Here is a 22,901-nt window from a genome sequence, read left to right as displayed (position 1 = left end):
ATAATAATTGTTTTTATGCAATTATCTTTTAAATTCTATAGAAGAGAGTCCAAACAATAGATATGTTTATACTATCTATTATATTTTCTTTTACTTTATTTGATAGTTTACTATATTAGCTTTCTGTTACTTCGTGTAGATCCTGGTTACCTCCTAGTGTCCTTTGATTTCAGCCTTAAGGATGCACTTTAGTAGGTCTTGCTGGAAAGGTTTGCTAAAGATGAGTTCCCCCTGACTGTGTTTATCTTGGAATGCTATCATTTCTCCCTTAATTTTCTGAGGAGAGGTTAGCCAAATATAGAATTCTTAGTCTTTTCCTTTCAAAACTCTATAGATATCAGCCTACTGTCACCTGGCCTCCTTGTCTTTAATGAAGAGTGGAATCAATTTGACCATGATCTGTGGATCTCTAAGATTATTCCATGTGGAGTTTTTAAAGAAATCTTCTTGTAAAAATATAGATATAGGTATACATTAAATTTGAAAAGCTTTCTGTCATTATTTCTTAAAATACTTCACTGCCCTTTTCTGTTTTTTCCTCAGTTTTGGAATCCCTATATGCCAATATTTCATACGCTTGATGTTGTCCCACTGGTCCATGAAACTATTTTTATCATTTGATTTTCTTTCTTTCCTCGCACTAGATAATCTCCATTGACCTATCTTCAGGTCAATAAAACCTGCCAGATTAAATCTATTGATTTTTAAATTTCTGTAGTGAAGTTTTTCATTTTAGTTAATACAGTTTTCAACTTCAGAATTTATATTTGGTTCCCTTTTTTATTTAAAAGTCTGTATTAGTATTTCCCATTTAGTTTTTAAGAGATGGTTTCCCCTAGTGACTTGAACATATTTGTAACTTGAACATATTTGTAATAGCTAATTTAAGTCTTTGTCTACTGGATTCAAAATTGGGGATCTCTGAGGACATCTTCTGTTGGCTTTTTTTTTTTTTTCTGGGTATGTAGCATAATTTCATTTTTTGCATATAGTATAAATTGAAAAAGAAACTAGAAATTTTAGACAATATATTTTAACAATTTTGATTCAGATTTCTCTAAGGTTTGTTGTTGTTGTTTGTCACACTGCTTATTTGTTTAGTGACTTTCCTGGACTAATTTTTCCGGTTCTGTATTCCGTGCTGTGTGCATCCACTGAGTTCTGATAGTTCCACTGATAGTTTGTTTTTTTTTCTCCCAAGTTCTTGTTTTTATTTTTAAGCCAGGCTCCCTAGGGATAACTCCAAATTAGTACAATTTAGTGCCAAGCCAATAACCCATCAGATACCCTTCAATGCCTTGACTCTTTATTTTCTACCCTATGCCAAGGATAGCTTCAAGCTTCAGGCAGTTTGCAAAACCGCCACAGCTTTCACTTCTTGCTTGTTCAGGACCTAAATATAATCCAGAGATGAGTGACTGGGGACTTCTCTTCCTCAGGATTGTTCTTGGCATGTGTACATCTTTTTAGACCCAGTTATGTGTTATGATCATCTAGTTCTCTAAGGTTTCCTTTTAAATTCCCAGCAGGCTCTTGTTTGCCTCAACTGCTGTAACGTTGTTGTCATCTTGCTATTATTTCAGTAATTCCCTGAGTGTACGGCTCTTTTTCCCACTGAGCTGAGCTCTAACTCAAACCAAATAACAAAATCACCCTGGGAACAGAGATCTTCTAGGTAAGTGAAAGTTTGGAAAATGTTCAGACTGTGCTCTGGTGATTTTAACAAAGCTCAAAATAGGTCAGACCTCTTCATTAGCTGTAAGGCTGCTGTGTTTTGGCTACCATGCCACTGAGGAAAGATGAAAATATCCCCAAAGTAATACAGCACTGAGCCCTCTGTCTTAACAACTGTATCAGCCAGGATTCCACCAGAGAAACAGAATCTTTCCCTGTACCCTGTTTATTTTATCTTTATATACCCAAATCAGATGCCATCCCCTCAGGCCAGAGCTTCAGAACAAGCAAAGAGGTCTCTCTCACAGTGAGACTAATCCTGCATTTTAGCCTGCTGTCTGTGCTGTGACCTGGGGCTAAAAACTTCTAATTGTTAGCAGCCCAGGGGACCCAGGAATGCAAACCCCCCTGGCCACTAGAGCCAGGTGATCTAAGGGTGCCCCTGGGAAGCACCACACATAAAAACCAGAGCACAAGATGCATGTAAAGGCTCCCCTCTGGGAAATACTGGCACTCTGGAGTGTGGCAGGGTGAGAACATGACATTAGCACTCATCCACCAAAGTCTCTGTGAAGGGTTAGGGCAGGTCCTTAGACATGGGTTTCATTAGAAGCCTGCCCCTCAGGCCACAGCTACTGAGATAAGCTGACAGGCCTCTTACACAGAAAGACTGGGCTCCTCTGACTGCTGCCTCTTGCTGTGCCCTGGGTGTGGTAGCCAGTTAAGAACTCTGTCTCCTGTAGTTACAGTCTTGTAGGACCCTTGAGCATAAACCACACATCAGAACCATTTCACAGTTCTCTATAGCCTTGTGGGTCTCGTGGACATGAGTGCTTGTTGGTTATCAAAGCTGGATGTTTTAGGGGCTCATCTTTCTGGTGCAGGTCTTAAAAGTTGTGGTGCCTGATGTGAGATCCAAACACTTCACCCCTCAGGGAGGAGCTCCACGTTTTGAGTTCCCTCCCAACTGTGGATCGCCATTGCCAGGATGGGTTTCCAGCAAGGTGGTGTCTCAGCCTTGCCTACCTGCTTCAGTGTGGCTTTCCTCTTGTTGGCTCAGTGTGAAGTGGTCACTCCGCCAGTTTTTAGGTTTCCTTCACCGGAAATTGTTCCATATGTAGCTGTAGATTTGGTGTATTTGTGGGAAGTTGTGAGTTCGGGATCTTTCTACTTTGCCATCTTGAGTTGGAACCTCTATTTCCGTCAGCATTTTAAAGAGGTTACTCCGCTGTCATATGGCTTTCATATTTCTGACGAAAAATCTGTCATGTTGTGTCTCTTTGAGCCTTGAAGACACTCTTTGGTCTTTGGTTTGTAGCAGTCCTCATATTATCTGTTTGAATGTGTGTTTGTGTGGAGTGCGTGCGTGTAATTCTGCTTAGTGTTCCTGAGTGCCTTGGAACTGTGGTGTACATACTGTATTATTATACAGATTTTTAACTTTCAGTTTATGTTTATGTAATATATATATACATTTATATATATATATACATATATATACATATACATTATATCTCCATAATTATTTCAATTTATTTATTTTTGATACATTGCCTTCTTGAAGATTTATATCCTTTGTAATTAATTTTAGTATATATGTACCATGGTTCTCCTACTCAATTACATGTAGATGTCTCTATTTTATATCTTTTCTTGAATATTTTACATAAAGGCATATTCCTAGTTAAAATTTTTTTCACTGTCTTCATCTTCAATTTTTGACTTACAGAAACTGTGTCTTCATTCTAAATGCTTCTCTCATATAGACACTGCAGTCTTATATAGATACATCCATCTTTTTCTTCTGTTAAGTATATGAAGTAAGAGACTAATCACTTTAATTAAATCAGAAACCAATAATTGTTAACATTTAGCTAGAGTTTTGATTAGGTTCAGTCTATATCTAGTTCACTGTTGTTTCTAGGGCATAACTCTCCAGGGCTTTCAACTGAGAGATCGTATATTTACTGAGACTCTTTCCCCTGGCAGGTATGTAATCACAATGCAGAAACTGCAGAAAAATATGCTCTGCTTTCTGGAAGTCACCTCTTTGTATTTTAATCTCCTTCTCTTCACATGTTTAGAAGCAGGAAAATGCCTTAAGAGGGGACTATACTATATGTTGAGGCCCCCGAGTCTCTAATTTTATCACTATAGTCATAAAAGATCCTCCAACTTTGGCCTTATTTATGTCCAATGGCCTGCTTCCCTAGCTAAGCTTATAATTTGCTATGTTTCCAAGTGACCTCTGGGGTGAAAATCAACTGCTTATTTTCAGTTTACTACTGCCTCTAAGACTTTCAGCTGAGATCCTGATGGGTCCACAGGGGCTCCTCTTAGGCTGTGTCATTTTTCTTCACAGTTAAATCTCCCTATCAAAAGTTTTTGGCTCAGTCCTCCCATTAGAGTAGAATTAATTGAGTCATGATAAACTGCTCTTTAAGTAGACTGAATCTTATGAGAATTAAACACATAATGTGTGTGGATTGAATAGTAAATATGAAAATAAATCAGTTGTGACTCCAAGAATTTTTGGTCTGGGGAAATTAGAATAAAAAAGTAAGATATGATTTGTCTTGAAAACACATTTATATGAAAACACTATTGACAAATAAGTCAATTATTTGTTTAAAAAAAGTTTCTTATATACTTATATATTTCTAGACTTACTAAAAATTAGAAGATAAACTGCACCCTGTAGTTAATCCTAAGGTATCTGTTTGGATAGTAGACAAGATGCTTTCAGTATTTAAATATTTCATTGAAGTAGTTTTTTTGTGATTTTAAAACTAGGTTTTATTTTCAGTTTTGTATTATGCTCTTATTTTGTGCAATATTGTAAACAATCTCAGAATTTTAAGTGTACTCATTAATTATTTTAAATTAATGTAAGTTCAATATGACTAACCACAAATTTTTATTTTTCAGGTTCAGGTTTTGGTACTCAAGAGTGTTTTGATCAACTTAATTCTAAGACTGATCCATCTGGGAACTGTGGCTCAAATGCTTCAGGGTACACACAGTGTAATCCTAAGTATGTTCTAGGAAATCTATCTGAGAAACTTTATTTATTGCTTTATATTTGAAAATACCATGAGATAATTTACTTTACATGTAAGTGAAATGTCACTTGATCACGAAGTAAGACTATATTTAATCAAATTATAAATGTCTCAAGTACAGAATATCTGTACTTATCTTTCTCACACGTCCAAACTATCCCTTGTTCCACCCCACAGAGCATTTAATTTACATATAGGTACATTAATTTCCCATTAGTTAGAACGACTGACCGGTTTTATTTTGCATGCTGCCACTTTAATTTGACAAAGGATGATCATTCTTCTTAGTGATCTAATAAAAATGCATGAATTTTTACTATCCAGGACGTAAAGCAATGTGGTTAAGAACATATACTCTACAAGCAGACATCTTGGTTTCAAACACTAATCCCAATACTTAACTACTTGTGTGACTTTGGACATGTGCCTCACTTTTCTGATATGTAAAATATGCATATCAATTTCACTAACATCCTTGAGCTTGTGCCAGTGTGGAATTTAGATACTCTATGAAAAGCACTTAGAATGGGACTGACACATATGAGGGTTAATTGTTAACTACTATGATTATTATATATACTAGAGCTAGAATTAGGGTTAATTGTTAACTACTATGATTATTATATATACTAGAACTAGAATGTTACTGTAATATTTTACTTTGATACTATTTCAAACTTGGTTTGATAGCAAAAATAATTTCTTGTTTGCATGAATAGCAAAAAGACTTCCCATATAGCCTTTACTCAGTGGTTTACATTTTGCCCATTTGCTTTATCCTTCTGTTTTTCTAACTCTCCTCTCCTCTCCTCCCTTCAAAACGATTTTCCTAAACCATTTGAATGTAAATTGGTTACTATGTTTCATTATCCTTAAATAAATCATTGTGTTTTCTTGAGAACAAAGGTTTTTTTTTTTTTAATGGCTCTATTGTAGCTGTCAACCACAGTTCTCAATAAAACTTCATTCATTGTCTCAGTAAAGTATTTATAGGTCTTTTGTCTTGTTCAGGAGCAAATCCAGAGTCATGAGTTTGTTAAATTTTAATCTAGAACATTCTTTTTGTTTCCATTTCTTTTCCTGTTTTTTTTTTTTTTAAAAAAAACTACAGGCCAATTATCTTGTAATATTTTCCTCAAATTGGGTTTGTTTGATATTTTTCATCTTTAGATTCATGTCATAAATTTTGGCAAGCTTGCCACTGAAGTGGTATTGTACAGTCAAGTGCAATTTTTAAAAGGTACATGCCATTTTCTCTCAAAGTTGGATATTTTAAGTTAAATTATTTGGTAACGTTAATTTTCTTTAGGTCTCTATTGTAAAGTTACTCTTTTCCTTTGTGTTTAATGTGTTAATATGGGGAGAGTTAATATTGAGACCATGGACATATTCTGTTCTTCTTCGAACTTTCACCCACTAGTATTAAGGTTCATTGATGATTTTCTGACTCCATTATTGCCTCCACCTTTAAGCTAGAAATGTATTGTAAAAAGAAGTATTCTTTTTATTTATTTATTTATGTTTGTGTATTTATTTATGTTCAGACTCAGCAATTGTTATTTGACTCAATAGTATAGAATATATTACTATCATTTATTTTAACAGTTACTTTTTCAAATTGTCTCAATTTGGGCTAGTGAGAGTTTCTTTTAGCTGGCCACAATATTCTTTTCAAAAGTCTGTATGACACTTTAAAAACTTACACATTTTTCCAGCACAAAAAAAGATGTTCTAGGCCCCTGTTATATTTTTCCTACCCTTGTTCTGGATTCAGCTGTTTCTCTAAGTAGCCCAGATTGCTTTTAGTAGAGAAGAGTATTTAGTAAACATCTGAGAACCAGGTGTGCTTATTTCTGCCATTTTCCATTATCTCTAAGTCTTCTCAGACAACAAAGCTAGAACATACATGTATCACATTTATTTCTATATCCACGTATTATATCTCTGTTTTTAAAACGTGAACTTATAGTGATAATTTTATTTCCAGACACCACAAATATATACAAAGTACATCTTACATTCATAAGTTGCTTTTTCATATGCTCAAGCCCAGAAGCACAAAAGTTTGTTTCATAACTGCTAAAGCATATACTAAAGGAAGCTTTCTAGCTGTTAGGATTATATTTTCTTTTAAATCATTGATCTTTTTATATTAGCTGCTATAAAGTGCTTCTCTGCTAATTGTAATATCTGGGTCATTTGGATATTGATATCTAGTGCTTTATTTGCACCTATATCGCATTTTAACTTCTTTGGCATGCATTGCAATTTTTTGACTTTATATTGGTTACTATGAGTAATACATAATGGAAACTTTGCATATATTTATGGTTTTCTGTATAAGTACTTACAAACATTATATTAGTTTCAGAGGTAGAACATAATGATCCAACATTTTTTATAGATTACACACCATACAAAGTTATTATAAAATACTGACTATATTCCCTATGCTGTATGTTACATCCCTTTGGCTTATCTATTTTGCCATTGGTAGTTTGTACCTCTTAATCCCTTTCACCCATTTTGTGCTTTCTGTACACCTCTCCCTTCTGGTAACCACTAGTTTGTTCTCTGTATCTGTGAGTCTGTTTCTGTTTTGTTATATTTGTTTGTTTGTTTTATTTTTAGATTCCACATATAAGTAAAAACATACAATATTTGTTTTTCTCTGTCTGATTTATTTCACGAAGCATGAAGCAATATACTATCCAGGTCCATCCATGTTCTTGCAAATGGCAACATTTCATTTTTATTTGTGGCTGAGTGATACTCTATTACATATATAATATACAAATAATATAAATATATCTCACATCTTTATCCATTCATCCAATGCTGGGTTCTTAGGTTGCTTCCATATCTTAGCTATTTTAAATAATACTGCTATGAACATTGGGGTACATATATCTCTTTGAAGTAGTGTTTTCATTTTCTTCAGATAAATATCTAGAAGTGGAATTGTTGGATTTTATGGTAGTTCTACTTTAATTTTTTTTTTTTTAGGAAAGTCCATACTGTTTTCCATTTGGCTTTACCAATTTACATTCATACTGACAGTTTACTACAGTTTCCCCACATCTGACCAATGCTTGTTTTTTTTTTTTTTTGGTCTCTTTGATAATAGCCATTCTGACAGGTGTGAGATGATATCTCATTGCGGTTTTGATTTGCATTTCCCTCATGATTAGTGATGTTTAATGTCTTTTCATGTACCTGTTGGCCATCTGTATGCCTTTGGGAAAATGTCTATTCAGGTCCTATGCCGATATTTTAATTGATTTTGGGAGGCTGTTTTTTATTGAGTTGTATAAGTTCTTTATATATTTTGGATATTAACCCCTTTGCAAATACCTTCTTCCCATTCAGTAGGTTGCCTTTTTGTTTTTTGTTCTTTGTTTTTTTTTTTTTTTTTGTTGTTTTTTTTGCGGAACGCAGGCCTCTCACTGTTGTGGCCTCTTCCGTTGTGGAGCACAGGGTCCGGACGCGCAGGCTCAGCGGCTACGGCTCACAGACCCAGCCGCTCCGCGGCATGTGGGATCTTCCTGGACCGGGGCACAAACCCATGTCTCCTGCATCGGCAGGCAGACTCTCAACCACTGCGCCACCAGGGAAGCCCTCTAATATGTAATCTTTTTGTCTGGTTTCTTTTACTTATGTTTTTGAGATTCATCCATTTTGTAGCCTGTATCAGTAGTATGTAGCTTCTTATTACTGGGTAATATTATATGGTGTGGATATAAACATTTTAAAATTATGTACCACTTAATGGGCATTTAGAATGTTTCTAGTTTAAGACCATTAAGAACAATGCTGCTGTTATATAGAGAATGGATAAACAACAAGGTCCTACTGTATAGCACAGAGAACTATATTCAGTATCCTGTGATAAACCATAATAGAAAAGAATATTGAATATATATATGTATAGCTGAACCACTTTGCTGTACAGCAGTAATTAACACAACATTGTAAATCAACTATACTTCAACAAAAAAAAATCAAGAACAATGCTGCTGTGAACATTCTTGTGCAGTATTTTGTTTGTTTGCTTTGTAAAGCCATGTATTTGTTTCTCCTGGGATATAACAAGTGTGAAGGTGCAAGTCTTTATGGAGACACACATTTTAAAATTTCACTTGGATGCATACTTAGAAGTAGAATTGCTGGGTCACATGGCAGGTATATGTTCAACATTTTAAGAAGCTTCCCAAATATTTTCCAGAGTTACTGTACCATTTTACATTTCCAGCAAATATGTATCAGAGTTCTATCTTCTCTACATCACCAACATTTGATATTGTCATGACTTTTTGTTTCCTTGTTTATTTGTGTGTCATTCTAAAAAGGTATCTTACTCTGGCTCTAATTTGCATTTACCTACTGATTTATGAAATTACCACCCTTTCATGTGATTATAAGGCATTTGTATTATCTTCTTTGGTAAAATGTCTTGGTAGATCTGTAGCCCATGTTTAAATTGGGTTTTGTTGTCATTATTGAATTGTGAAAATTCTTTTACGTATCAGAATAGAATCTTTATCAGATATATGAATTGAAAATATTTTATCTAAGTCTATATTTTCTTAATGACAACTTTTTGAAGATCAAAAGATTTTAATTTTGATGAAGACCAACTTATCCCTTCATTTTTTTACAGATCTTGCTTTTGGTACAATACCTAAGAAATCTTTGCCTCATTGCATAAAAGTGATAAAAGTGATAAAAGCCTAAATGTTTGTTTTGTTCCTGATTGTAGGGTGATAGCATTCAATCTTTCTACTTTATCCGTGATACTACTAGTGGTTACACATACAGCTCTATCAATTTGAGGAAGTTTCTGTCTGTTCCTAGCTGGATGAGACAGTTCATCATGGTTCAGTGCTGGATCTTATGAAATGCTTTCTCTGTGTCCTTTGAGAAGCTTCTGTGTTTCCCCCCTTTATTTTATTTTATTATTATTATCTTTTAACACATTTATTGGAGTATAATTGCTTTACAATGGTGTGTTAGTTTCTGCTCTATAACAAATAGAGACCTGTGAAGTCTCCCTGCACATAAATGGAGCCTCACAGCCGCTAAGGATGTGATGTAAGGATAGCTGACAGCCAGCCTTTATGGAACCACTCTCTCCAGAATCATGGCTCCAATTTCTAGCTACTCCATCCCGAATCTTAACTGTGACCTCAGTCTTGGGCTAACAGTGCTGCTGGTTTTACATTCATTCCCTGCTACATTTGCTACTTTTACTCAAAATGCTGCTGGGTGAGACTTTTTGCTCTCTGCACCAAATCAAAGATGATCCCTCTGGCACTGAATTTATTGGTTTTAATGGCCAGCCTTGCCCTGGTAAAACGACAGCTGAAAGAGTGTGTGGGAGCAGACCCAGGCAAGAGGACCACAGCCTTTCACTATTATTACTGATTTTATGGCAACTTTACATAAATGCTTCTCGATTTGTTGTTTGCTTTTGATGAGTTTCCATAGCCCTGAAATGTTTGTTGTGACAACTTTGCACAGTTTTATACTTATTTGGGGGAGATAACTTACCTATATCTTCTCTCTCTCCTACCCCCCTCGTTAAGATTTAACTACACAATTTATTTTGTGCCTGATGTATCACAAATCCTAGAACTGACTCATGATAAACACTCTCATCTAACTAGGAATAGAAAGAAACTTCCTCAATCTGATAAAGCTATATGTGTTTTGTACCTCTACAAGTTACATCTAAGATAAATTTCCTTCAATGGGAAGAACTCAGTTTACATTTTCTTTAGTCTGGGGCGTCTATTGATAAATTTTATTAATTATTGTCTGAAAATGCCATATTTCCTTTTGAAAGATATTTTCTCTACCTACAAAATGCGAAGACACTAGATATTTTGTCTCACCTTTGAGTCTGTCATTCAATAATCCGATCTCCATTATTTCCCTTGGAAAGTCAGTCTTAAGTTGTATTACTGTTCTTTTGTTGTTAATGCTTTTTTATTTTCTGGTTACTCTCATGACTTTGTGATTTATGCACTATCACTGTGATGTATCTTAGTGGTTCAGTGTTAATATTTATTGCATGTACTGCTTCCTGAGTGTATGCCTCAGTGTCTTGTCAGTTTGGGACCCATGATGTGGAGAGTACATATTATGTTTGGAAAACAGAAAAGGAAATCCAATCATACCAGTAATTTTTTAAATTTTACTAATTTTTTAGAATAGAATAAGCTTGGAATCATGTTTAGATGAGAATCGAAAAAGGAATAAAGAATTGTTACCAAAAGAGTGATAAGGCTAAATAGAAAGTAGTTCATAATTCCTAAGATGCTGTTACTATTAACAATGCAGGAAAGGCCCTCATATGTTTTGGTGTTGCACAATTAGTTGCGTACCTCTTTTAGCAGCCCTTAATGCTTTATTTAAATCTGTTTGCTTTAGAAATGATATTCTAATATTTCTCTGTATTGAAAACTAATGATTTTCATTCGTTGGTAAATTATAGGGATGTGCGATGTGGAAAATTACTGTGTACATATGACAAAGGAATTATAATTAATATTCCAAATGCCACTGTTTTGTATAGTAACATAGATGGACACATCTGCGTTGGAGTGGAATATGCATGTGATGATAAAGACAGCGGAAACATGTGGGTAAAAGATGGAACTGTTTGTGGTCTAAATAAGGTATGTAGTCTTTTATTAGCAACTAATTTCCTAATTTCAAATTTTAAATGCATATTTGGTATTTTTCTCATAATTTAAGTGTACATTTAATTTCAAAATATAAGAAAGTAGAAAGTTTTGAAAATGAGAAAATTTTTAAAAGAAAAAATATAACCTGCATTCATGCATAGATATTATCACTATGAATATTTCATTGGCTATTTAGTACTTTTTTCATGGAAGTCATATGTATTAACTGAACTGAGAATCATACAGTTCATTAACTGTTTTATTAATTATCTCATGTTACACAGGGAGTATTTTTAATGTCATGAATTATATTTTGATATACTTACTTAAAATAGCAGTTAAAGTAACATATGCCCATTTTAGTGATGAAAATAATAAAGGATTCACAGAGTAAAGGAAAAATCAATCAAAGGCACATAAATCTGAGATATAACTACTCTCCATTTTCATGAACCTTCCATCGACTCATTAATTGAAGTATAATTGATTTACAATATTGCGTTAGTTTCAGGTGTACAGCATAGTGATTCAGTATTTTTGCAGGTTATATTCCATTATAGGTTATTACAAGATAATGGGTATAATTCCCTGTGCTATACAGTATATCTTTGTTGCCTATCTATTTTATATATACCACTTTGCATCTGTTAATCCCATACCCCTAATTTGTCCCTCCCCACTTTGATCTCCCCTTTGGCAACCATAGGTTTGTTTTCTATATCTGTTTCGGTTTTGCATATATATATTCCTTTGCATTCTTTTTAAGTTTCCACATATAAGTGATATCATATAGTATTTGACTTTCTCTTTGACTTATTTCACTAAGCATAATTTTCTTTAAGCCCACCCACATTATTGCAAATAACAGTATTTCATTCTTTTTTATGGCTGAGTAATATTCCACTATATAAATAAATTCATATATATATATATACATATATATATTTAAAAATCACATTTTTAAATGCAATAGTCTGTTGATGGGCACTTGAGTTGCTTCTGAGTGTTGGCTATTGTAAATAGTGCTGCTGTGAATATTGGGGAGCATGTATCTTTTTGAATTAGTGTCTTTCTTTTTTCCCGATGTATACCCAGGAGTGGGATTGCTGGGTTGTATGGTAATTCTATTTTTACTTTTTTTTTTTTTTTTTTTTTTTTTTTTTACGGTATGTGGGCTTCTCACTGTTGTGGCCTCTCCCATTGCAGAGCACAGGCTCCGGACGCACAGGCTCAGCGGCCATGGCTCACGGGCCCAGCCACTCCGTGGCATGTGGGATCTTCCCAGACCGGGGCATGAACCCGTGTCCCCTGCATCGGCAGGCGGACTCTCAACCACTGCACCACCAGGGAAGCCCTATTTTTACTTTTTTAAGGAACGTCCATAGTGTTTTCCATAGTGGTTGTACCAATTTGCATTGCCAGCAAAAGTGTACAAGGGTTCCCTTTTCTCCACATTCTCCCCAATATTTGTTATTTGTAGACTTTTTGATGAGAGCCATTCAAAGAGGTGTGAGGTGATACCTCATTTTGTTTTTGTTTTGCATCTCTCTAATAATTAGCGATGTTGAACATCTTTTCATGAGCCGTGGGCCATCTTTATATCTTCTATGGAAATATGTCTATTCAGTCTACTGCCCATTGTTTAACTGTTTTGTTTTTGTTTTGATATTGTGTTGAATGAGCTGTCTATATATTTTGGATATTAACATCTTGTTAGTTGCATAATTAGCAAATATTTTCTCCGATTCCATAGGTTTCTTTTTGTTTTGTTGACAGTTTCCTTTGCTGTGCAAAAGCTTTTAAGTTTAATTAGATCCCATTTGTTTAGTTTTGATTTTACTTCTTTTGTCTTAGGAGACTGATCCAAGAAAATATTGCTACAATTTATGTCAAAATGTATCCCACCTATGTTCTCTTCTAAGAGTCTTATGGTTACAGGCCTTACATTTAGGTCTTTAAACCATTTTGAGTTTATTTTTGTAAATGTTGTGAGGGATTGTTCTAATCTTATTGTTTTACGTGTGGCTGTCCAGTTTTCCCAGCACCACTTGTTGGTGATACTGTCTTATCTCCATTGCATATTCTTTCCTCCTTTTTCTCCTGTTTCTTTTTATAGCATGTGATTTTTTGGTTAAAAATTGGACTTTTGAAAAACAGCCATTTCTCCCACTGTTTGCAGGCTGGCTCCGTACCAGTGTAGTCTTCTTCTAATTTCCGGGGTGTGCTCTGAGCCTCGGGAGTAGCCTGAAGAGAAAGCTGGTGGTCTCTGAGATCTCTGTGAATATGCATCTTTCCTGGGTCTTTTGTGGCTTTTCTTATTCCCCACATACATGTATGTTTTTTAATGTCTTATTTTTCCAAATAGTCTCATGCCAGGGTTGCCTTGGAGCCTTAGATGGTCTATTGTATGTTTCCACCCATTCTCTCTGCTCCAAATGTCTACAAGTCTTAGTTTCCCTGCAGTTTTCCTGAGCAGTGTCCATCTGAGATCTGAATTAGGTGGAACAGGGACGAGTCTTCAGGCAGTTCCCAGACAGGTTACCATATTGAAAACAAGGTGTCCTCTACTCCATTCAGTTCAAGGGAGGGAACTGGAAACTCAGCTGCTGTCTCCTCCAGACCAAGACTATGGCATGCCCAAAAAGTAGTGGGACAAGGTTTGAGCAAAATACTACAAAACTTTCTAACATTTTGATTGTGGCTTTTTGTTTGTTTGTTTGGGCATTTGCTGAGCTGCAGTAGACCTTTGACGGCTTCCAGAGCTCCTATGGGTTGCTTTAGCCAGTCCTTCTCCCCCTCCCCCCCCTTCCCCTCCTCCTCCTTCTTCATCTTCTTCTTCTAGGATCTCTAAAGGAGAACAAGACTTGGGACTTCCTAGTGCACCATTTTGCTGATGTCGCCCTCCAGATTATTTTTTCAGGATTTGGTAAAACCTGCTTTTAATTCTGTCACTGGTGCACGGTGCATATAATCACTTAAATACTACATCCTTAGCCATGGATGACCACGGGAGGAATGCTGGCTTCAGGTTTTGGTTACTTTTTTGGAATCACATTGTCTCACATTTTCTGTGTTGTGTGTGTGTCTCTATGTCTTTTACTGCAATATGAGCAACATGAGGTGTGTTGTTGTTGACTGCTGTGTTCTCAGGGCCAGGCGCATCGTAAGACTCAAATATTTAGTTAATTAATGTTTGAATGGCTGTTCTTTGTGTAACAACTGCACTTCCCTAAATATTTCTTAACAGTTTCATAATAGATATGATGTAGGGTCATTCTGAATACTTATTCTTTTTCTATAAGTACTTTGTCTTTCATTTCTATGCTTGATTAAGTCATGTTCAACATCAGAGCTCAATAAAAAAGTTTCACTGTCCTCATATATTAGATAAATTCTGTGTTTTTATTATTTCATAAAACTATTTTATTATAGTACTTGTTACACATTTACCTTTACTGTTACTTATTTCATGCCTGTACTTCCTATCCCAGTATAAGCAGGGAAGATGTTTTTATTATTTTATTTACTTTCAGATAATCAGTCTCATCTAGTGCTGAAAACATAGTAACACTATGAATTAATCACTTATTGTTAGTATATTAATATTTATTGTTAAATGAATACCTCTTATGTCAGTATAATAAGGAATCCTTTTAATTAGATGCCAAATACAGATGTTGGTACAGTTAACTTACTTTGGGATATCTCCTTTTTAGGTTTGCAAGAATAAGAAATGTGTAGATTCTTCATTCTTGAATTACGACTGTACTCCAGAAAAATGCCACAATCAAGGTGTAAGTATCAGCACTATAAGACAAGAATAGAAATCATCGAGGCTGATATTTGGAAAGCAAACGCACAGCTAAACACACACACACACACACACACACACACAGTCATATTCATAAACCATGTAAGAAAATCAGCCTTATCTGACCTAGCTATTATTTCAAAATTTTAAGTGAACACAAATAATTTTAGCTATTTATAAGATGATATTCTCCTGTTTCAGCTATGTAATAATAAAAGGCACTGTCACTGTAACCCTACGTATTTACCTCCAAATTGCCAAGCTTCACTAGAGTCATGGGAAGGTGGGAGTATTGATAGTGGCAACTTTCCACCCTCAGTACCAGGCCTACCTGGTAAGTATTGATTGATACTTGATCGATACTGATTTCAATTGAAATTATAATTAAAATAACATTTTAATGTATTAAATTTAATAAAATAAGTATTTTTGTCTACCAATTTATATTTAGATTATGTTTGGACATAAAACAATACACCATATATGGCTATTTAATTTATGTTTTCCTTCCAGACACTAATGTGTTATAACATATTAAATGTATGTTATAAATAAGGTATGTCAGTAAAGGCCCAGGCACGAAAATAGAAATCACTTTAGCCTTTCATACAGAAGGAATTCAATACAAGGCATGGGGTAACACATAACGGCAGAGATAAAAGCCAATCAGAGAACAGTGAGGCAACCAGAGATTAGCAACACAGGAATCCACTACCACTTCTTAGGGCTAAAGGCACAATAAATGGAGATGTTATTACTAGAACCAGAATCTAAGCCATCTCGCATGACATGTAACTGTGGTCAGGGCTATATACTAGGGTCTAGAACACAGGTAGAGGTACTCTCCAGCATGAGGTGAAGGTGTACAGGATACAGGGACACAACTGCAGATGCTGGAGAAAGAGAGGGTTAAATACCATGGCAATTTCTGTCTTCTTGCCCTCCAAATTTTATCCAGTGAATCCCATTAGCCAAATCTAACTAGAAGACCAAAGGTTAAGGAGCTTAGGAAATATAATTTTCGACATTTTTTGGTTCAAAGTAGAGATGTATTTTAGAGCAAGCTGGCAGATCCAGTGTTGCTTAGGACTAGATTTCTTTTATATAAAAACCTATGTTTAGGGCTTCCCTGGTGGCACAGTGGTTGAGAGTTCGCCTGCCGATGCAGGGGACACGGGTTCGTGCCCCGGTCCGGGAGGATCCCACATGCCACGGAGCGGCTGGGCCCGTGGGCCATGGCTGCTGAACCTGCGTGTCTGGAGCCTGTGCTCCGCAATGGGAGAAGCCACAACAGTGAGAGGCCCGCGTACCGCAAAAAAAACCCCAAAAAACAAAAAACCTATATTTACAGAAAATCAAAGCAAGCAGATTTTGAGCCAGACTTAGTTTGTAACATTTCCACATTCATTCCAGCATTTGAAATGTAGTATTTAAGACCATACAGTAATAGATTAAGTAAAAAACATTATAACATACTTATGTATCACCAAGCTATTTCTATGTTAGTGGGAACGGTCAGCTTATCTTCAAATTAACAGCAATTAACTGCATCTATCCATGCACATGCATGCTGTTTCCCCAGTGAGAAGAGGACTGTCTCCTAGAATCCAGGTTGGTTTTAGTGATGTGATTGAGCCATAAAATATACAGAAGTGAGATTCTGAGACTTCCATGGTCTTGCTGCAGATTCTGACTGGGTTTTTTAGAATACTAATGCTTTGAACTCTCATTATTGGAACACTCATTCTGTTGAAAATTATCTGCTGTATATGAAATTTGACTACATTGAGACATAAAAATAAAAATACAACCACGGAACTAAGCCCTCCCCAAATTCATGACACACAAAATTAAAAGATTGAGTTACTAAATTTAGGGATACTTTCTTGCACAATCTCTCTCTCTCTCTCCCTCTCCCTACACACACACACCACACACACACACACACACAATTTGGTACCAGATGGTGCATTTATATTTATATAACAAGAATCTAAAACATGTGCCATTAGCTTTGGAATTGGGTGGTGCATGGAAGGTAGAACAGGAAACTGTTGACGACTACTGATATATGTTGACATTGTCTCAAGAAGACTGTTGGTGAGCAATTCAAAGACAGCTTAAAAACATGTTATTAGAAGTTGGAGAAATGAGGACATTTATTATGAAGTAGTGAATTGTGTGGCATCCTTGATGCCTGTGGTAATGTGGAAAGTAGAATTCATGGTTCTGGTCAGCAAGATTTCCAAGTTGGGTGACTTAAGTTACCTATGGTAAAATACAAGATGATAGTAATTATTAATAAAGGAACAGTTCAGTTTTCAAGTAAAATGTCTATTTTACTTGAAAAGAGCTAGAATTTATTTGGTTTGAAAATAAAATTAGTTTTTATTCCTGAATTCTTCCAGCAAAACATTCTTAAAGTAAGAAATGGCTAACAGCTAAATTTGAGATACTGAGCCATAAAATTTGATCTCAGATAAAAATTGTCAAGCGTATGTAAACGCCTCTGTTAAGACCTCAGGAAAACTTAAAGTGATGCCTCTTAGACACCTTCATCTATCAATATACAAAAAGCCTTCTCAGTATTGTACTGGACTGCCTCTTAAAAACTCTTAAACAATAAGGCTACTATGAACGTTAAATAGGTTATTTTATAGCAGCCTCACCAGAGTCCAATATAGACAGATTTATGTTAAAAAGATTTGTGGGTGTGGTTTCATTTAATGGGGTGTATTTTTTATTTAATACACAAGAAATCCATACATTTTTAAGGAATTACATCAGTCAGACTGAAAACGGTCAAGATAATACATATGTTCTTCAAGTCCTAATCAATTATGGGTAAAAGTAGACTGATAAAGCTACTCTAATATAAAAAGTGTTATAAGGGCTACTCCTTATGGAAAAGGAATTATAAATCATAGGGTATAACCAAGAAATCAGAAGCCCAAACTTCATGATTTGTGCATTTGTGATTTTTGAAAATCACCACCAACAAAAGTAACAGCAACAAGAAATACAGATGTATATGGTTTCACAGGTTAATTCTGGCAAGTTTTTGCAAGGAAGAAATACCATTTTAAAAAGTAGCAGTGAAGTGACTCCTGTCACCTCGCTGTATGAGGAAAACATATCCCTGATGCCAAATCCAGAAAGAAAGTTAACAAAGAAAAAATTACAGAACAATATACTTCATAAACATAAATGTAAACATTCATTTGAAAGCCAATCAGTGCAATTCACCAAATTAAGAATTTTTTAAGTGTATATCATTTTCTCTTTTGATGCATAAGTCATTTGACAAAATTCAACACGTATTTATGAATTTTTTAAAGGCAACAAACTACCAACAGAAGCAAACTTCATCAATATGATAAAAAGAATCAACAAAAAAATTTTAGCCAATATATCTTATAATAAAATGCATCGTTTTTTCCAAAATTTGAGAGCAAGGCAATGAAGTCTGCTCTCACCATGTCAATATTTTACCCTAAGTCATAGCCAGTGCAATAAGTAAAGAACAAAAAATCAGGAGCATGAAGATTAGAAAGGATGAAATTAGACTGAACATGATATGATTAATTACATCAAAAATCATAAGGACTCTACAAAAATCCTTCTAGAAGTAATAAAAACCTTTCGAAAGGTCAAAGGAAATGTTTAAAAGTGGGTAGTATTGCTATATACTAGCAGCAGTAAATGAAAACCAACTTAAAATCAGTACCATCTACAATACTATCAAAATATAAAATATTAGGAATAAGTTTAACAAAAGATGTGCAAGACTGAAACTAAAACAAAGATGCAGATAGATGCTAAACATACAAATAAATGGAGAAATATGCCGTGCTCACCTATTGGAAAGTTTATTATTGCCAAGATGTCAATTCTCACCAAATTAAATCTATAGATAAAAATGACCAATCATACAAGCATGCAACATTTTAGGTATCAACAATTTGATTCTAAAATACACACAAAAGTGCTTAGAATAACAAAAGAGCTCTGAAAAAGTACAACAAAGAAGGACAACTTAGTCTATTTGCCTTATATTAAATTTAGAATAATATAGATTTAGTATATAGTTACAGTAATCAAGAAAAGTACAAAGATAGTTCAACGGGAAAGGAAAGTCAGTTCAAAACATTGTATTCTAACAACTGGATAGCCACATAAGGCCAAATGAATCTCAAAATTACAACTTACTTCACAATTCATGTGTGATAGACGATAAATCTAAATGTAGAAGCTAAAACTATTCTTGAAAGAAACACAGGAAATGTCTACATGACCTTGAGCTAAGCAATTAATTTCTTAGATGAAACATGAAAATAAATACCAATGCAATAAAAGAAAAGAATTTGGACTTCATTGAAATGCTATTACATATGCAATATTTCTTACAAAAAAAATTGAGTATTGAGGGAAAATTCAGTTCTTCCTGGGATCACACTATAATCCCTTTCGTCTTGTATTATGAGACAGATCTGAAAAGAGACTACATGGAATAGAAGGTTCTTAATAAACAAGCAAGGAATATAGGACTATTATGTAAGAGAAGAGTCTAACTTTGAGCACTTATGATGTCAACTTATCCACTTCATATAAAATATGTTAATTATAAAATTATTAAATGTTTAAACATTTTATTCTAATAGTCATATTAAAATGCAGAAATGGTTTTGCTATATTCCTGGTAGTTGCTTTCAAATCACTGGTGTTTTCTCTCCTAGACAGGCGCTATATTGAGAATGTTTACTATTCCACACCTACGAGATGGCCATTTTTCTTACTCATTCCTTTTTTCATTATTCTCTGTGTACTGATTGCTACACTGGTAAAAGTTTATTTCCAAAAGAAAAATTGGAGAACTGAGGACTATACAAGCGATGGGTATATTAATTTCATATTTAAGATTCATTACTTTTGTAATTAGTTGGCCTACATAGTAACTTATCAATAAATAACATTATGGTGATATAACTAGTAATAATTCCGATTATATATTTATCTTTATATGGAAATTTAATATGTAATATATTAATGATCAATATAATGAATAATAAATTTCTTTAATCTTAAAATAACTTGGACTGTGTTAAGGGTAAATTTAAGTAGAAATGATTTCTAGTTAGTGTTTATCTACCTCCTTTTACTATTTGATCTTAATTATTAAATATTATTACTTTACTTTTTAATATTTATATATTTCAAAGAATTTTGCATACACTATTTTATTAAAACATAGCATGGAAATTTAGGAGAGTAGTTAAGCTTTAAGACACTTAAATAAATTGAGAGGCAGGCAGAGTTGGAAAAGTTTAGAAATTAATATATAATAGTAAAACTGAAAAATCTAGATATAGCCATGGCTAATCTACAGAAAAAACTTTTTAAAATTAAATAACCTTATAAATATCTGAAAATCTGCTTCAAGAATAAAATAAATATTAAAATTGGTTTATTTCCTTTCATGGAAATTGCTATAAAATAATTTCTGCCTTTGAGTTTTACATCTATGCCCTACATCTTAATTAAAATGAAATGAATTTTATTCAAATATTTAAAGAATTTTATTGAAGTATTTAAAGTTGATAATACTAATTAAAAGAGAATATATTTCATAGAAATATTTTGAAAAGTTTATGTAAAATTGCTGAAGTAATATGTAACACATAAAATAGTCACATAATTCAGATAATATATAAACATATTAAAGGAATTTTCTTATATTAGATGACTTTATTGTGGAAAAACTGGGCAGAATATGAATGGTAAAAAAAAGTGTAAAACTATTTAGCTAATAATGTCATGGATATAAATATGATCTGAGTTCATTTCCAGATAAACTTACATTACTTTGCTTTTTCCCATATTAGTCTTTCTTACCAGTTAAGAGGTGCTCTCGGTGGTAAGATATTTTTAAGTAGTGACTGCTCCCAGATCTCAGATAGGGATTCAAAACTATTTCAATACTGATAAATGGTACAGAGTTTTGTAGAACCATCTTTGAGGAAAATACAATTTTAAATGATTATTTTTATTTTTAAATATATAGGCAAGTGGAAAGTGAGAGTGAGACCAAAGACTAGCCTGGAAAACAAAGAATCCATGGTATCACAGTAAGTATCAACTATTTTAGGATGAGAGGAAGAAACAGACAAACAGAAAATTCAATGTATTAGATAGATAGAAATAATATAAATGTATATTAAATGAAGATAGTAATATAGCTGCATATAATAAAAATCAAATTGAGGCATATTTTTCAGTATTGTAAGCTATATCATAGACATGGTAAATCTGTCACCTAAAACATGTCTTGGAGTGCTATCTTTTCTCTTTTTTTCTAATAATGCTTAATTCTTTAGCATTTGTGTATTCAAAATGTTGGTTACAAATAAATTATTGATACATGATAGAACTCTACTTCAAAATAAGTGTACCCTCATGCCATTTGTTGAATTAATCATCATTTTTAACTTGATTGATCATACAGGTGACTTTTCCCCCTTTATTTATTCTACCAGAGTAATTATCTTTGATGGACAGGAAAAATGGAAAAGAAAACGTACATGCCTTGCCTAATTACCTGGGATTCAAAACCTGTGCATTATGTCTTTCATCTGTCAAGAAAAGATAAAAGTTTTCATAGATAACATAATACCACAAGTAACTTATTTGCAAGGAATGCATGTTTATGAGTTTTTATATTACATATTTCTTATTTTTAAAGTTACCTCATATTAATTCTGTTAGTAAGCATTAACTCTGTTAATGAGTAGGCATGAGGTAAGGAAAGTGTATAATACATGCAATACCATGATTAAAGGCCACTGTTATATTTTAAGTTGCAATGGTGTGTGGTTGTGTTATAGTCTCATGGTCCATAACCAATCAAAAGACAACAATAAAAATTTTTAAAAAAAAATTTGGAAAAAAATTTCAACTATACGCTGCTTATAAAAGACAATTTCAAGGCTTCCCTGGTGGTGCAGTGGTTGAGAGTCCACCTGCCGATGCAGGGGACACGGGTTCGTGCCCCAGTCTGGGAAGATCCCACATGCCGCCGAGCGGCTGGGCCCGTGAGCCATGGCCGCTGAGCCTGCGCGTCCGGAGCCTGTGCTCCGCAACGGGAGAGGGCACAACAGTGAGAGGCCCACATACCGCAAAAAAAAAAAAAAAAAAAAAAAAAAAAAAGACAATTTCAGTTATATAAAGGTTCAAAGTAAAAGACAGATATATATACCATGGAACTTTAAACAAAAGAAAGCTTGGTAGCCTTTAACACAAAAAGCATTAGTAGATATAAAGAAGAACATCATAGTGCAAAAGGTAAGTCTAAGAAGAAGCTACAATAATATAAATGTGTGAGTCAGGGCTCTCCAGAGAAACAGAAGCAATAGGAGTTATATAGATAGATGGGGGGTGGGAGGGATGAGGAAATTTATTAAAGGAATTGGCTCACATGGTTCTGGAGGCAAAGAAGTCCCAAGATCTGCCGTCTGCAAGCTGGAGAGCCGGGAAAGGACTGGTAGCGTCATTCAGTGCGAGTCTGAAGGCCTGAGAAATGCGGGGCCAATGATGTAAGTCCCAATCTGAGTCCAAAACCCTGAGGACCAGGAGTGTCATTGGTGTCCCAGGATAGGAGAAGGTGGATGT

At 34.4% G+C, this 22,901-nt stretch overlaps 1 protein-coding gene across 1 annotated transcript in view; it reads left to right on the top strand.

Annotated features, from left to right (window-relative positions):
- The window catches only part of ADAM2 (ADAM metallopeptidase domain 2), a 96,539-nt gene extending 74,469 nt beyond the window's left edge, over positions 1 to 22,070 (top strand). Inside the window, exons 17-23 of the mRNA XM_032618651.1 lie at positions 4,603 to 4,708; positions 11,233 to 11,416; positions 15,142 to 15,219; positions 15,438 to 15,570; positions 19,973 to 20,132; positions 21,298 to 21,361; positions 21,770 to 22,070. Of these exons, the coding sequence (XP_032474542.1) occupies positions 4,603 to 4,708; positions 11,233 to 11,416; positions 15,142 to 15,219; positions 15,438 to 15,570; positions 19,973 to 20,132; positions 21,298 to 21,331 (695 nt within the window). The 3' untranslated portion in view covers positions 21,332 to 21,361; positions 21,770 to 22,070. The remainder of the gene's footprint in view (positions 1 to 4,602; positions 4,709 to 11,232; positions 11,417 to 15,141; positions 15,220 to 15,437; positions 15,571 to 19,972; positions 20,133 to 21,297; positions 21,362 to 21,769) is intronic.
- The last annotated feature ends 831 nt before the right edge of the window (positions 22,071 to 22,901 follow it).

This window comes from Phocoena sinus, chromosome 21 (assembly GCF_008692025.1).
Source record: "Phocoena sinus isolate mPhoSin1 chromosome 21, mPhoSin1.pri, whole genome shotgun sequence".
NCBI classification, from domain to species: Eukaryota; Metazoa; Chordata; class Mammalia; order Artiodactyla; family Phocoenidae; genus Phocoena; species Phocoena sinus.
The sequence above is the reverse complement of the archived record's forward strand: the minus strand, read 5'-3'. Positions and strand labels throughout refer to the sequence as shown.